The sequence below is a fragment of the Elaeis guineensis genome, chromosome 4 (genome assembly GCF_000442705.2).
Source record: "Elaeis guineensis isolate ETL-2024a chromosome 4, EG11, whole genome shotgun sequence".
Lineage (NCBI taxonomy): Eukaryota > Viridiplantae > Streptophyta > Magnoliopsida > Arecales > Arecaceae > Elaeis > Elaeis guineensis.
In genome coordinates this window covers 126,502,214-126,515,447 of record NC_025996.2, presented here as the reverse complement: position 1 = coordinate 126,515,447, position 13,234 = coordinate 126,502,214, and the positions used below count along the sequence as shown (strand labels likewise).

Genomic DNA, 13,234 nt, shown 5'->3' with positions numbered 1-13,234 from the left:
TTACCATCAATTCCAACTACGGAACTATAAGAGGATTAGAAGAAGTAATTATATATTTTTCTTTTTTGAGCCAGAGAAATTCAAAACAAACGTGGGGATGTTAAAGATGAATACAAGTTTAAACTTGACAAAAATGCTGATGATAAAGAAAATGACTTGAGGGAATCCTCACTAGCATATTTATGTGAACTGCCATCATGTGTTGTAGGATAAGTGATGATTATAAGTCATAAAAAAGGTAGGGATGGGGGAGGGGGTGCATCTAAGATGCAAACTTTAGCCATGGTGGTCTTTTGTCTTGAACTTTGTATGCTCCTATGCTGTTCAGCAGTCTTACAACCCAAGTCCAGGACCCAGCCTACTCAAGCCAGAATCAGGATTATCCATGTTTAATCCATACACAATTTGGAGATGTCCTAGTTTTGTAGAATTTGAGGTGACAGTCTGGGCACATCATCATACATCATAGACTGCTCTGTGGATCTTAAGCATGCACCAGCTAGCAGCCATTAGTATTTTAACCATAAAAGCTAGTGATCATACATTATTCACAAGGTCATGACAAATCACTGGACAACCTAAGTGCTCGAATAATTGGTGGTCCAACTTTTGCACCATAGAGCCCCTAACAGGGGTGGTTGTCATGTCATCCATCACCAAGATGGATACTTCTTGTTCATTTCTGAAAAGAGAGCCATCTATCCCTAACATGGCTATTCATAGTCGTCCGGAACTCTATGGTGCAAAAGTTGTACTTTTGTGTAATAATAACAGGATTTCACTTGATCTACCATCAATTAGGACATTAACCAACATAAACAGGAACTGAAAGAAATTATTACACTTTTTTACAAGTCTAGAAAAAATTTTACAAGCTAAAAAAATTCCAACAATAAAAATAGCAAGCTTGCCATGACACCATCCACTCTTCTTCTTCGGCACAGCCACTCGTCCTAAAACGGGCATACATGAATCCAAAAAATCAGTAAATAAAAAGTTACACTAAAAAAAGGGCCATTGAGATGTTCTGCCAGGAAAATTTACCGTCGCGGCTGCCGAAATGCTGTCATAACCGGAGTTCCCGCCCGAGTCATAACCACCACCACCACCACCACCAGCAGCTCCGCCGCCGCCGCCGCCGCCGATGGTGGAGTTGTCGAGCGTGAAGTCCAGCTGGTACGCCGGAGTCCCGTCGGCCTGGAACAGCCCGTAGTTCCTCTCCGACGTCGGGCCGGGCTTCAGGTTCTCATTGAAGAGCGCAAAAACGTACACCCGCAGCGGCACCTTCGGCATGAGCGGCGTCCCCTTCCCCTCCGCCACCAGCTTCATCAAATTCCCATTGTACTTGGCAGCGTTCTCCGTCGTCGCGCCCGCCTCGTCGGCGTCGCCGGCCGACGGCCACCCGGTCTCCGAGACGGTCACCTCGACCCCTTTTGTCGTGCCGCCGGCGGCGATGGCGTGGTAGACGGCGTCGACCTGGGCGTGGAGGAGATTGCAGTACCGGAGGCCGGACCCCTGGTCGGCGACGGCGATGGCGCCGGGTTGGAGGAGGGCATAGTCGAGGGCAACGCCGGAGGGGTCATTCTTGTACGCGAAGTAGGGGTATGCGTTGACGAAGAAGGGGGAGCCGGTGCGGGCGTGGAAGGCGAGGATGGGGGAGATGAAGGGGAGGAGATCGCGGCGGAAGGCGCCGGCGGAGGGTGGGTAGGAGTCGGCTAGGATGGCGAGGGAGTGGGTGGTGGTGACGGCGATCTGGCGGTCGAGGCCAAGGGAGGCGAGGGCGGAGTGGAGGTTCTCCATGGCCGGGAGGAGGAGGCCGGGGCGGAGGGCGGTGTTGTTGCTGGTGAGGACCTCGTTGGCGACGGTAAGGAAGGCAATTTTGGTGGACGGGAGGTAGGCCTGGACGTTGGAGCGGACCCAGGCGAGGGCCTCGCCAGCGTCGGTGGCGACTTTTGGGAGGTAGCGGTCGGGGAGGCCGATGACGAGCTCAATGCCGGTGTTGGCGAAGGCGCGGATGGAGGCGGGGTCGGCGTCGTAGAGGCGGACGCGGCCGATGCCGATGGAGGAGACGAGGCGGGGCACCATCTCCGGCGAGGGTAAATTATTGGCCACCCGGCCGTAGCAGACGCCAAGGAGAGACGCCGAGGTGGCGGAGCACCATGGAGGCTGGAGAACTAGGACGAGGAGAAAAGAAAGCAAGAAAGGAAGCAGATAATGGAGGGACATTGTCGAAGCAAAGGCATTTAGGTGCTGAGGCCGTGAGATGTAACGGGAGATGGGAGGAGGATTTCGATGATATGGTGGACAATAGGAAGTGGGGTGGGCGGGGAGGGGCGGCGGGACGTTTGTCTAAGGTGGGGTGAGAAGCACCTTAGGGGTCTGGTGACCGGGAGGTGAGGGAGAGAGAACAAATCCGATCTGGGTCGTGGAAGAAGCTGACCGACAAGGGAGGGACATGGTGGTTTTGGTGTGTGTTTTTGGTTTTATTTGGTGTATTCGTTTAACAAGCCCCCTGCGGCGGCAGTGTGTTACTGGCATCTGGGATATTTTATTTTTAGCAGAAGTACGATAGAATTGGTATATTGGATAAGACAGATTAAGATGTTATAAAAAAATTTTATTGGTTTAAATATTATTTAATTTTTATTCTAATATATATATATATATATATATATATATATATATATATATATATATATATATATATATATATATATATATATATATATATATATATATATTCAAGAGACGTTCTAAATTATATATATCACTGTACACGAACGATATGACTCTTCAAACTTAAATAGATAGTTCTAATTCAAATATTAATTCTCTTAATTCTAATTTTTTTAGAAAGTCTCACAACATTAATTCTTCTAGTTTTAATTCTCTTAGAAAAACTGACAATATTAATTCTCCTAATCCCACTTCCCTTGAAAAGATTCATAATATTAATTCTCCTCGCCTCAATTCTCTTGAGAAGACCCACATTGGTATTATATTTTGCCTCTTGAAATAAGGACTCTTGAAAATATATAAACTTAACTTTTTGACTATAGGAAATAGCATTCTTTGATTCTAAAAAATATCATATTTGGACTCTAAAGACTCGTTTGGTTCGCGGAAAGAATTTTCTTCCTCAAAAGTAACTTTTAGTAACTCACTATCTGAAAAATTATTTCTTGATAATAAGATTTTAATATATTTGGTTGATCATAAAAAAGTGACTTATTGCAGAGTAGTTTATGTTTGGTTGAGTATCCATTTTTCTGAAAAAGCTGTATAAAATACCTATTATATGCTTAGTAGATATAAAACCATATTTTTTTGTTCATAAATTTTATATAAATATAAATATTATATTTATGTTAATATAAATATAATATTAATATATTATGATATAATATTAGATCATAATAATTTATTATATTAATATAATACTAATACATATTAATATTTAATATAATAAATTTACTAATATAGATATAAATATAATATTAAATATAATATTATATTAATATAAATATATTAATATAAGTATTATATTAATATAAATAAAAATATTATAATAGTGTAGATATTAAAATAATATTTTAAATATAATAAATATTATAATATTAATATTAATATTAATATTATATTTATATAAATATTAAAATAATACTAATATAATATTATATCATTTTCAGTATATCATACTAACCATCCATTGATATTTTATAAAATCTTAGCCGTTGATCTTAAAAGGATATTTTGAAAAAAAAAAAGTACTACCACTTTGCATCCTATGCGAAGTATCAAAATCCATTTCTCTCATGGGTTTCTACTTTTCATGAAATGAAAAATAACTTCTTATAGAAAAAAAAATTTTCACTCTCTCTCCTCTTAAAATTTTAATTAAATAAGAGACATCTTCTCTATTTTTCAGGAACTACCTCTTTTTCCCTCCACTTTCCATCAACCAAATGAGTCCTAAGACATACATAATTAAGTTTAGTAATTTTCAATACCCCTCTTTAAACTTAATTAATTATCCTCCATCCTTCATTCCAAGAAGATTCTTAAACTTGTGGAAAGGATCCATCGCAAATGGCTTGATGAAAATATTGACAACTTGATCATGAGATTTTATATAAGTTAACTCCATATTTTTCTCCTTTACATATTCTCTACAAAATAGAAACAGACGTAGATATGCTTGCTCCAAAGGCTCTTGCTTCTTCTTGTTAAGCCTTTGTTCATGGGCTTGTAAGGAACTCATGAGTTTATCATTTGTTATGGCCTCCAAGTCCTTCGATTCTTCAATAGTAACTACAATGTAGTCAAACTTGGCATCTAACGAGTGTAGAATTTTTTCTACTACTTGTATATCACTCAAAATCTTACCATTATTTCTTAATTGATTTACGATGATCAAGACTCCTGTAAAGAAATTCAAGATGAATTTAGACTCTTTTATTTATAGGGCTTCAAATTCATCTTTAAGAGTTTGAAGGTAATTTTTCTTCACTTTCTCAATTCCTTTATATACATTTTGGAGAATCTTACATGCTTCTTTGGATATGGTTGCCCGCACAATCTTCTCAAAAACTAACTCATCTATAGCTTAGTAAATGAAGTAGAGGGTCTTCTTATCTTTTTTCCTTAAGTCTTACAGAATCTCTCATTATTGCGCCATGAGAGTATCTTCGTCTCTGGCTTCTTTATTATTATTTTTCATTATATGCCAAATATCTTGAGACCCAAGCAATACCTTCATTTGGATACTCCAATTCTCATAGTTGGTGTTGGTGAGATGAGGAAGAGGTAATTGTGAAAGCCTCCTACATTAGCCATGATTTTGGTATATACCATTTTGATAGAGTTAGTGGAAGTATGGTAGGATTGGTATATTGGATAAAAAAGATTAAGAGACCATAAAGAAAGATTTATTGGCTCAAATATCACTTGATTCTCATTCTAAAATAATTTTTTATACATCTAATATATATATATATATATATATATATATATATATATATATATATATATATATATATATATATATATATATATATATATATATATATATATAAATGGAGACCTTTGAATAGAGAAGACTTCGTTCGTCACGTATATATTTTTTCCAAAGCTACCATTCGCCACATGTCCAAGATAGCGTGTTTTATTTTTTTTTGGCTTCGGTGTGATGGAGAGCCACGAAGACAGATGGGAAGAATCCGTGCATGGCCAAGCTAGTGGACGCCAAGGAAAATCTCGATCGGGTCCAGGCTTTCCAATTGGCAGGTGGTAGTCATTGTTGGGGCTGTCGAAGGTGGAAGGAGGAAGGGGAGGAAGGGCTGTGGATCTGGGAACTTTCGAGATGTAGAGGTGTTCCAGTAGAAGGCAAGGCAGGTCTTTCGAAAGAGTTCCTCTATTTTTTATTTTTTTTTTAAGGACCAAGGGAGGAGGATTTGGTTCAAAGAGGGATTATATTCTTCACCGTCCATTGACGAGATTTAGGACTGAAAGAGAGAATGGTGGAGTTGGGGATCGAAGAAAGTACATACCCGATGAATCTTGGACGCTCTTCATCATCGAAGATGGAATCGATCGAAGACCATGGATGCCTCTCCAAAATCTTAGCTGGAGAACAGACAACCGTCGGGTGGGCTAGGGTTTAAAAGATCGAAGAAGGTGAGGGTGCCAGCACCGCTAAAGAAGGATGACTGTGGGGAGAAGGACAAGGGTGTTGACATAAAGGACAAGGGATTGCAAGAAGGAGACTGTCGGACATGCTTCCCTTCCCTCTCCCTACGGTGAATCCCTTGGTCCCACCCGAAGCCCTGATCTTTTGGTTCATCGTCGTCGCTGGGATCACCATTGCCAAGCTCCCCTACGAAAAGTACGATGGCGAGTTGATCCCTGCCATCGTCCTCTTCCACGATCGATCAGAGGTGTTCGAAGCTTTGGTCGCTACCCGCCTCTTCGCCACCTTGGAGAGGAGAGCGAGGCGGAGGGGTTGGAGAGGTGGGGTGGCGGCTGTGGCGAGCGAGGCAGAGGGGTTGGAGAGGCAGGGAGGAGGCCGTGGGTGCGTAGGTAAGTGAAGAGACGAGAAGCTCAGAAAGATGAGAGGTCTTGGCGGTGGGTGGGGAAAGGGCTTTTATTGGTTGGGCCGGATGAAAAGTCAGCGAAATACAGATCATTAAATAGAAGACTGATGGAAATCACATCAAATGATGTGATGGGCCCAGGGTATAGGTTGCTGATGCATACTTTAATACGGTGAAAGGGAAGAGATATCATGATACCATGAACATGATACCAGATCCATATTATGAGGCTTGCACCACACTGTTTCATCTTTTTCACTATATATATATATATATATATATATATATATATATATATATATATATATATATATGGTGTGCAAGGGTTTCTTAGATGGAGGTCGAAGATTTTTTTTGAAAATAGCTGGCTTGCCCCTTCTATAATCTCCTACAAACTCTCGAGCCTGCCGGTCTAGCCCTTATCAATCCAGACCCCAATCGGACCCTGCGAGAAGGACAAATAAAATTACACATTTTTATTCTATTTAATCCATGTTTTCTATAAATGGTTTATGAAATTTTCTCTAAACGGAGATTTCTCTGTTGAGAAGCCTTCATTTTTCTATAGTATTTAATTTTTTTTTGGCTATTGTTGAGAATTTTTTTGGGTATTATCTTATTTTATATTAATTATTATTATAATTATTTTTTTAATTATCAAATAGGTGGTCATACTCTACTTGATGATGAGGATTTCAGAATAATTGATACCGAAAATGTTGATTCAAAAAATGATTTCTCTATCAGTAAAAGACAGAAATAATTATGTTACTTCTTATTATTATGTTATTTAAATATTTTGAGTTTATATTTTTATTTAGAATATTTGATATCATCTATGATGTCTTTTATATTATGTTAAATTTTTAATTTATAAAAATATTATTTGCAAAAATAAATACGTGCTGTGCATCGCACAGGGTTCTAAGCTAGTACATATATATAAACTTAGAAGACTTTCTAAGCCATACATATCACCACACATGAACATATGACTCTTCAAATTTGGGTGGATTGTTCTAATCCAAACATCAATTCTTTAGTTTCAATTCTCTTGGGAAGACTCACAACATTAATTCTCCTAGTCCCAATTCTCTTGGAAAGACTCACATTAGAATCATTCTTTGACTTTTGAAATAAGGACTCTTGAAAACATACAAACTTGACTCTTTGACTATAGAAAATAGTATCCTTTGATTCTAGAAAGTATCAAACTTGGATTCTAAGACTCATGTAGAATTAAGTTTAGTTATTTCCAACAATTTACACTACCTGTTGGGTCATCAAGGGTGAAAGGAGTGGGTGACTATTGTCAAATAGTGTAATTGGGCCTTGTCACTACTTTTTGATTCAATAGGGAAGATTAGATACCTTAGTAGGATTTTTTTTCACTATTCACACTCATCAATTAAATTAGAGATTTAGCAGCATACATGTTACTTTACAATACAAAAGATTCACTTATTGAAGGGTCTAAAATCAAGGTAGACATACACTTCACTTTCATCATCTCAATTTGATTTTGATGTGTTGCCACTCAAAACCCAACCTGATGGATGGATGAATGATGCATGAGGCTATCCTACTCGATTGGGTTAGAGGAGTATTATATAGCACTAAAGCTAATCTACAATTAAAAAAAAACAATCAGAGGGTTATTGAAACGTATTCGACTTCCAATGTTTAAATCAAATAGAGTTTTGAAAGTATATATGAGAGATGAAAAGAGAGATTGAAGTATGAGACTATGGTATTTAAATTTTTTTCTTATTCCTAATAGAGATGGCAATTTTAGCCAACCCACTAGCCATCCAATCTAACTTGACCTGACTCCAATGGGGGCGATTTTATTTGACCCAATTAAAATTTGGGGCAAGTATAGATTCTAGAAAAAAATATTTGAAGTGAGTTTGGATTGGATATAAATAATGATATATCCTACCTTGAATCTAATTCAATATAACCTTAATCTAAATCTCCCTTTCAAATTTATAATTATTTTATAATATTTACATAATGAGTTTCTTATATGATTTGATCCAACTCCTATTATCTATCTAGCCTGATCCAACCTAACCTAAGATGGGTATGGGATGGGTATGGAGTTTTTAATCATAGGATAGACATAGATCTTAGCCGATTTGACTCATATCATGCCTATGGGGTCCTCTCCTTGGTATTTATAAAGGAGAGGGTGCAAATCTATAAAGGTAGGATTGTGATTCACGGACGAACGAATAAGTATTTTTCTTATTTGTTAATTGAGATGATTAAGTTGTTCATTTTTACATCTGTCGAGATTGAATGTTAAACATCATCAATTATATATATGAATAGAAATATTTAGATTGAACATCTAGTGTTATGAGCGACGTTTTTTATGGACTATAAATAAAACTCCTTGATGACACCAGATGTTCAATACCTGATTCTCATGATTGGCTGAATAAAAAAATAAAATAATAAAAAAGAACATAAATTATAGAAAGACAAATACTTGGTTCCTTGTCATTTTATTATTTTTATGTTATTTTTAGGCATTTGATAAAATTGGAAGCACATATAACCAAGTGAACCAAGCAAATGTGCATTTGATAAAGAAGGAATATGTTGAGCAAGGACAAGTACCATAACTAACCATTGCTAGAGTCTTTAAATTGCTAGGCATTTTTCGGAAGGGTATTATAGCAAAAAGATAATCTTATCATTCGATTTATAAACATGATATTTGAAATATCAATAGGTCAAGAAGTGACGAAAGGGATAAATTTACAGAAAGAATGGTGCTAGGTCTAAATATGAAAATTGTAAAAATCCCACTTTATAAACTAGCAATCATGCATGCCCAACACAAATTCAAAAAAAATATTATATGCAAGTCATGAAATAATATTTTAAATAGAAATAAATTATTTTAATTATTAGTAAACAAGATTTTATTTAGTTTTTTAAACTTTTATCAAATTCAAAATAACTCCCAAAAACTTCAATATTCTTTAATTTTTTTCATAGTTTTAGAAGTAGTTATCCCAAGATATGATTTGATTCAAAGAAATCTTTTTATTAGGTTGGATTTCAAAAGCAATGCAATCTTACCATACGTTTTCTTCTTTTGTTAAAAGGAATTCACAAGAGAGAATAAGCAAGATATTATAGAAAAATGTGGGAGGGCATTTTTGATATAAAAAATGATATACATAATCAAGAAGGAATATACATTTACAACATCATATATACCATGCTTAGAAATTATGATTATCACACAAATCAAATCTATGTAGAATTAAAATTGGGGCTATTAAATTTTTGTGATAAACCTCAAAGTAATTATTGACTAGAAGAACATAGTAAAAGAAAGCACTGCAAGCTAACGAGGAATTGCATAGATTTACTATCAAGAATTTTCCTCTAATAATTAGATTTTAAAATATGAATGCTTTAAACATGAACTAAAGAACAAAATTCCATACTACCAAAAAAAAGAACAAAATTCCATGAGTTCTATTGCAATGGGCCGGCCACGCCAAGCCCATTAATTCCAACCCAGCCCGGAATCCACGTCTCCACTCCCCTGTAGACTCCAAAACCCTAACCGGCTCCTCTCTTATAAAAACAAAACCCTAGAGGATCCAAGAGGAGAGACCAAGGAGGCACCCTATCTCTCTCGAGTAAGCTCCCACCTACTCTCCCTCTATCCAATTTTTCCCAACGAAATCGCCTCCAAATCTCTGACTTCTTCTTCGCTTCCCCTTAAATCTTAGCAGATCGCTCGATTGGTTCGCAACGATGTCCACCGGAGAGCTCGCCTGTTCCTACGCCGCACTAATCCTCCACGACGATGGCATCACCATCACGGTTCTCCTCTTCGTCTCCTTCTATTCTTCTACCTTTTCTAGGGTTTGATTGCTTGTCGCTAGTGTTTTTGATTGGATTGACGCGCAGGCGGAGAAGATCTCCACCTTGGTGAGGGCCGCCAACCTGAAGATCGACTCCTACTGGGCTCCACTATTCGCCAAGCTCCTCGAGAAGAGGAGCGTCGACGACCTCATCTTGAGCGTTGGATCTGGTCCGAAACCTTCGCTTTCTTTCTTCGTGTAATCTTTTCAAAGAAAAGGTTCTGATTTTTCCTATAGCTTGATGCTTGTTGGGTGGTCTGATGTAGGGGGAGGCGGCGCTCCGGTTGCCGTCTCAGCGCCGGCTGGTGGTGCTGGCGGTGCAGCTGCCTCTGCTGTCGCGCCCGCAGCTGAGGAGAAGAAGGTGGGTTTCTTTTTCAATTTAATATTTTTATTTTTATGTATGATAAGATTGAGGTATGTGGTTTTTGAGGGTACTGAGTATGTTAATTCTTCTCGGTTCTTGTTGGTGATGCAGGAGGAGCCGAAGGAGGAGAGCGATGACGATATGGGATTCAGCCTATTCGATTAGAGAGCTCCAGCTACTTCTTTCATTCGATTTTAAGATGGAAAATTTTCAATTTACTTGGATTTTTTATTTTAGGATTATACTCATCTGAAGAGGCCAATTTATGTTTGTCCAATGGAACATTGGAATTTTTGTCTGCTGGGTTTTATGTTTTAGTTAAGTTTGTATTGCTATGGACGAGGATGATCAAGAATCCTTTGTTGGTTCTCAAATAGTCCTTATTGAGTTGTTTTCGTGGTAAATTTTCTGCAAATATGTTGGTAAATCTTTGTTATGTTCTTTGATTGGTGCAGTAGTCTTTTCTTAACATGGTGCCTCGTATTTGGATTTGCAATGTTACTGGATTATGTTGTTGTAAGGTCATCACTTTTATTCTTTATTTCTTTTCACTGTTTGGACGTATGCTTTACCGGGTGCTTCTATTCATTGCAAAGCTACTGATTGTCATCAGTGGCATTGTTTTTGGAAAATTGAATGGTCAATGGTGTACTTTACATGCATTGAATTAATAGTTATCATATTATTACTTTTATACATATTCACTGTCGAACATTGTTGTACATTCAACTAAATTTTATATTTAAACTTTTGTCTTTGATGTTTTGAGTTATGATATCTATGAACTTGATCATGAAGAAATGCTTGAGAACCATGACTCTCATCCTCTTTTCTAGTTAAGTGATGTTTTTGTTTGAGAATTATTAAGCTTGATTATCCATGGAAACTTCTAACATGTTTGTTAGATCATGAATAATATGTGCACAAAATAAGCCTTGATAGTGGATTATGGGAATTCAGAGGTGATAATTGAATTATGTTAGAATGTTTGTGACGATTCTATTGGTGAAAATGTGGGTTTTGCAATAGTGTAGGTTGATTGACGATTCTATTGGTGAAAATGTGGGTTTTGCAATAGTGTAGGTTGATTCTGTGGAAGGTCTGTTTTATGATATTCTTCTGTTGTGAATATTTGTGGAAGTTTTATATGCTGAGGCTGAAAGTTGTGTTAGGGAGGATAAGACTTCATGGTTATGTTAATGGTTATGGTTATAAATTTATGGTAAAGAAATTTTGAGATGGTGTTTATGCAGTTTGGTTGTCTTTGCTTGAGTAAATGTTTCTCCTTTGGATGCAATATGCTATCACCTATTAATAAGTTATATTGCTATTGGGTCGTTAATATTCTTGTTAATTTCTTGTCCCTTGTACATACAACTGATAGATATTACTTCATTGGTATCATGCATGTGTGGCGTTAAAATCTAGTGTATATGCAGTCAATTTCAGCTTCTGAAACCCATCTGTTCTTTGGAAACCATAGTAGTAGTTCTTTACGTAGGACTAAGCTACAGTTAGAGAACCATTCATGTTCAAGATAAGCTTTTTAAAATAGGACTCTATTTGTTGGTCTCAGCTGAGAAGTTCATTAGTCTGATCATTATTGTCTTTTGATCTTTGGACTGGGAAAAAAAAAATGCAGAGGTAGATGTAAAGTGAAAAAGGCATATCTTGTATTAAATAAGAGCAGGGTTGAATATGTAGTATGTTAGATTGCTAGGGGATTAGGTGATTGTTCATTGGAAGACCTAAAGATAAGTTTTGAAAGGATAATAACGACATAGTGTTGGAGGGACTCAAAGATGTTTGGCACTAATGGAGGAGCTCAAGAGAATAATGTAGGGTAGTTTTGTATTGAAACAAGATTGGGGATGAGTATAGTCAAGCTGGATGTGCTGAATTGAATTTGGAGATATTAAGAAGGATAGTATTAAGAATGAAGAAAGCTTGGGAGCTGCAATGATTTTGGATGATGCTAAGAAGGCCTATTTTGATGGTATGTTTAAGCTTTTGGTGAAGATGGGGAGGCTTTTATGAGCTTGGGGCTTAAGATTTGTTGTTTGCTCGGAATAAAAATTGGGGAATATCTTCAAGGCTTCAAACTTTTGATTTATCTTATGAAAAGGAACTAGAAAAGCTGCAACTTGTTTGGTATTAAAACCAGCGTTGGGCATGTGCAAATGCATGTGGGACTTTGATCATAGCATGTGGATGGTTAAAATTAAAAGTAAATAATAGATGTCCTTCCTGCTCTTCTATCAGTTGTTATCCAATGCAACTGTGTCTTATGAGATGGTGCTTAAGGGAAAAAAAGAATAGCTAGTATAATATGTGGATTTAAAATTTTCAGTTCCAACATTCATTGAATGCTGAAGGGATGATAGTCAAAAATGTGACTGGTAGTGTGGCAGAAGCTTTATAGATGAATAGATGAGTGGTGATTGGTGAATGTTTATGGAGGCAAATAACATTGAAGAAGGATGATGAATGTAGTTTAATCAGGTATTCAAAGTTCAAGGTAGGCTGTCCCTGTTAGACTTTTGTATATCAGCATTTTTGTTGGATTCTTGTTTTAAAAGGACAAAAATGGTTGCTACCTGTCCACATCAGAAAAATGTGCATAAAAATATGTCCCTTGCTGAAAGGGCATTCTAGAAGCAAAAATAAATCTAATGATAATAATCTACAGTTAGATTTATTGGATGATTGTTGGTGGTACCGCAGATTGATTCTGAAATCGTAGGGGAGCTATAAGTTGCCTTAATTTTATAGTTCTGGTCTGGATTGCATTCTCCTTCGAATATAGATCAGTTGTGATCAGATCAAATAAAATAGAACCATGATGGCCTTTCCGATGGTGAGTTTCTATTGTTAGATGGTTC

The 13,234-nt window shown here is 37.1% G+C and overlaps 2 protein-coding genes across 4 annotated transcripts; one reads left to right on the top strand and one right to left on the bottom strand.

The window, feature by feature from the left end:
* Window positions 1–815: 815 nt before the first annotated feature.
* LOC105042448 (glucan endo-1,3-beta-glucosidase 11) lies at window positions 816–2,333 on the bottom strand. Its single transcript, XM_010919671.4, has 2 exons — window positions 1,045–2,333; window positions 816–953 (listed from the first exon to the last, which is right to left on the bottom strand). The coding sequence occupies exons 1-2, from the start codon at window positions 2,224–2,226 to the stop codon at window positions 876–878; spliced, it is 1,260 nt and encodes a 419-aa protein (XP_010917973.1). The 5' UTR covers window positions 2,227–2,333; the 3' UTR covers window positions 816–875.
* A 7,287-nt stretch (window positions 2,334–9,620) lies between these two features.
* Window positions 9,621–10,767, top strand: LOC105042449 (large ribosomal subunit protein P1). 3 transcript variants are annotated; one of them, XM_010919672.4, is made up of 5 exons: window positions 9,621–9,760; window positions 9,857–9,947; window positions 10,035–10,158; window positions 10,255–10,349; window positions 10,464–10,767. In XM_010919672.4, exons 2-5 carry the CDS (start codon window positions 9,879–9,881, stop codon window positions 10,515–10,517), a joined length of 342 nt encoding a protein of 113 aa, XP_010917974.1. In that variant the 5' UTR covers window positions 9,621–9,760; window positions 9,857–9,878; the 3' UTR covers window positions 10,518–10,767. The 3 variants fall into 3 exon arrangements, with proteins under 3 accessions (XP_010917974.1, XP_010917975.1, XP_073112876.1); XM_010919673.4 differs by having other exon boundaries at window positions 9,706–9,760; window positions 9,854–9,947; XM_073256775.1 differs by having other exon boundaries at window positions 9,729–9,947.
* The last annotated feature ends 2,467 nt before the right edge of the window (window positions 10,768–13,234 follow it).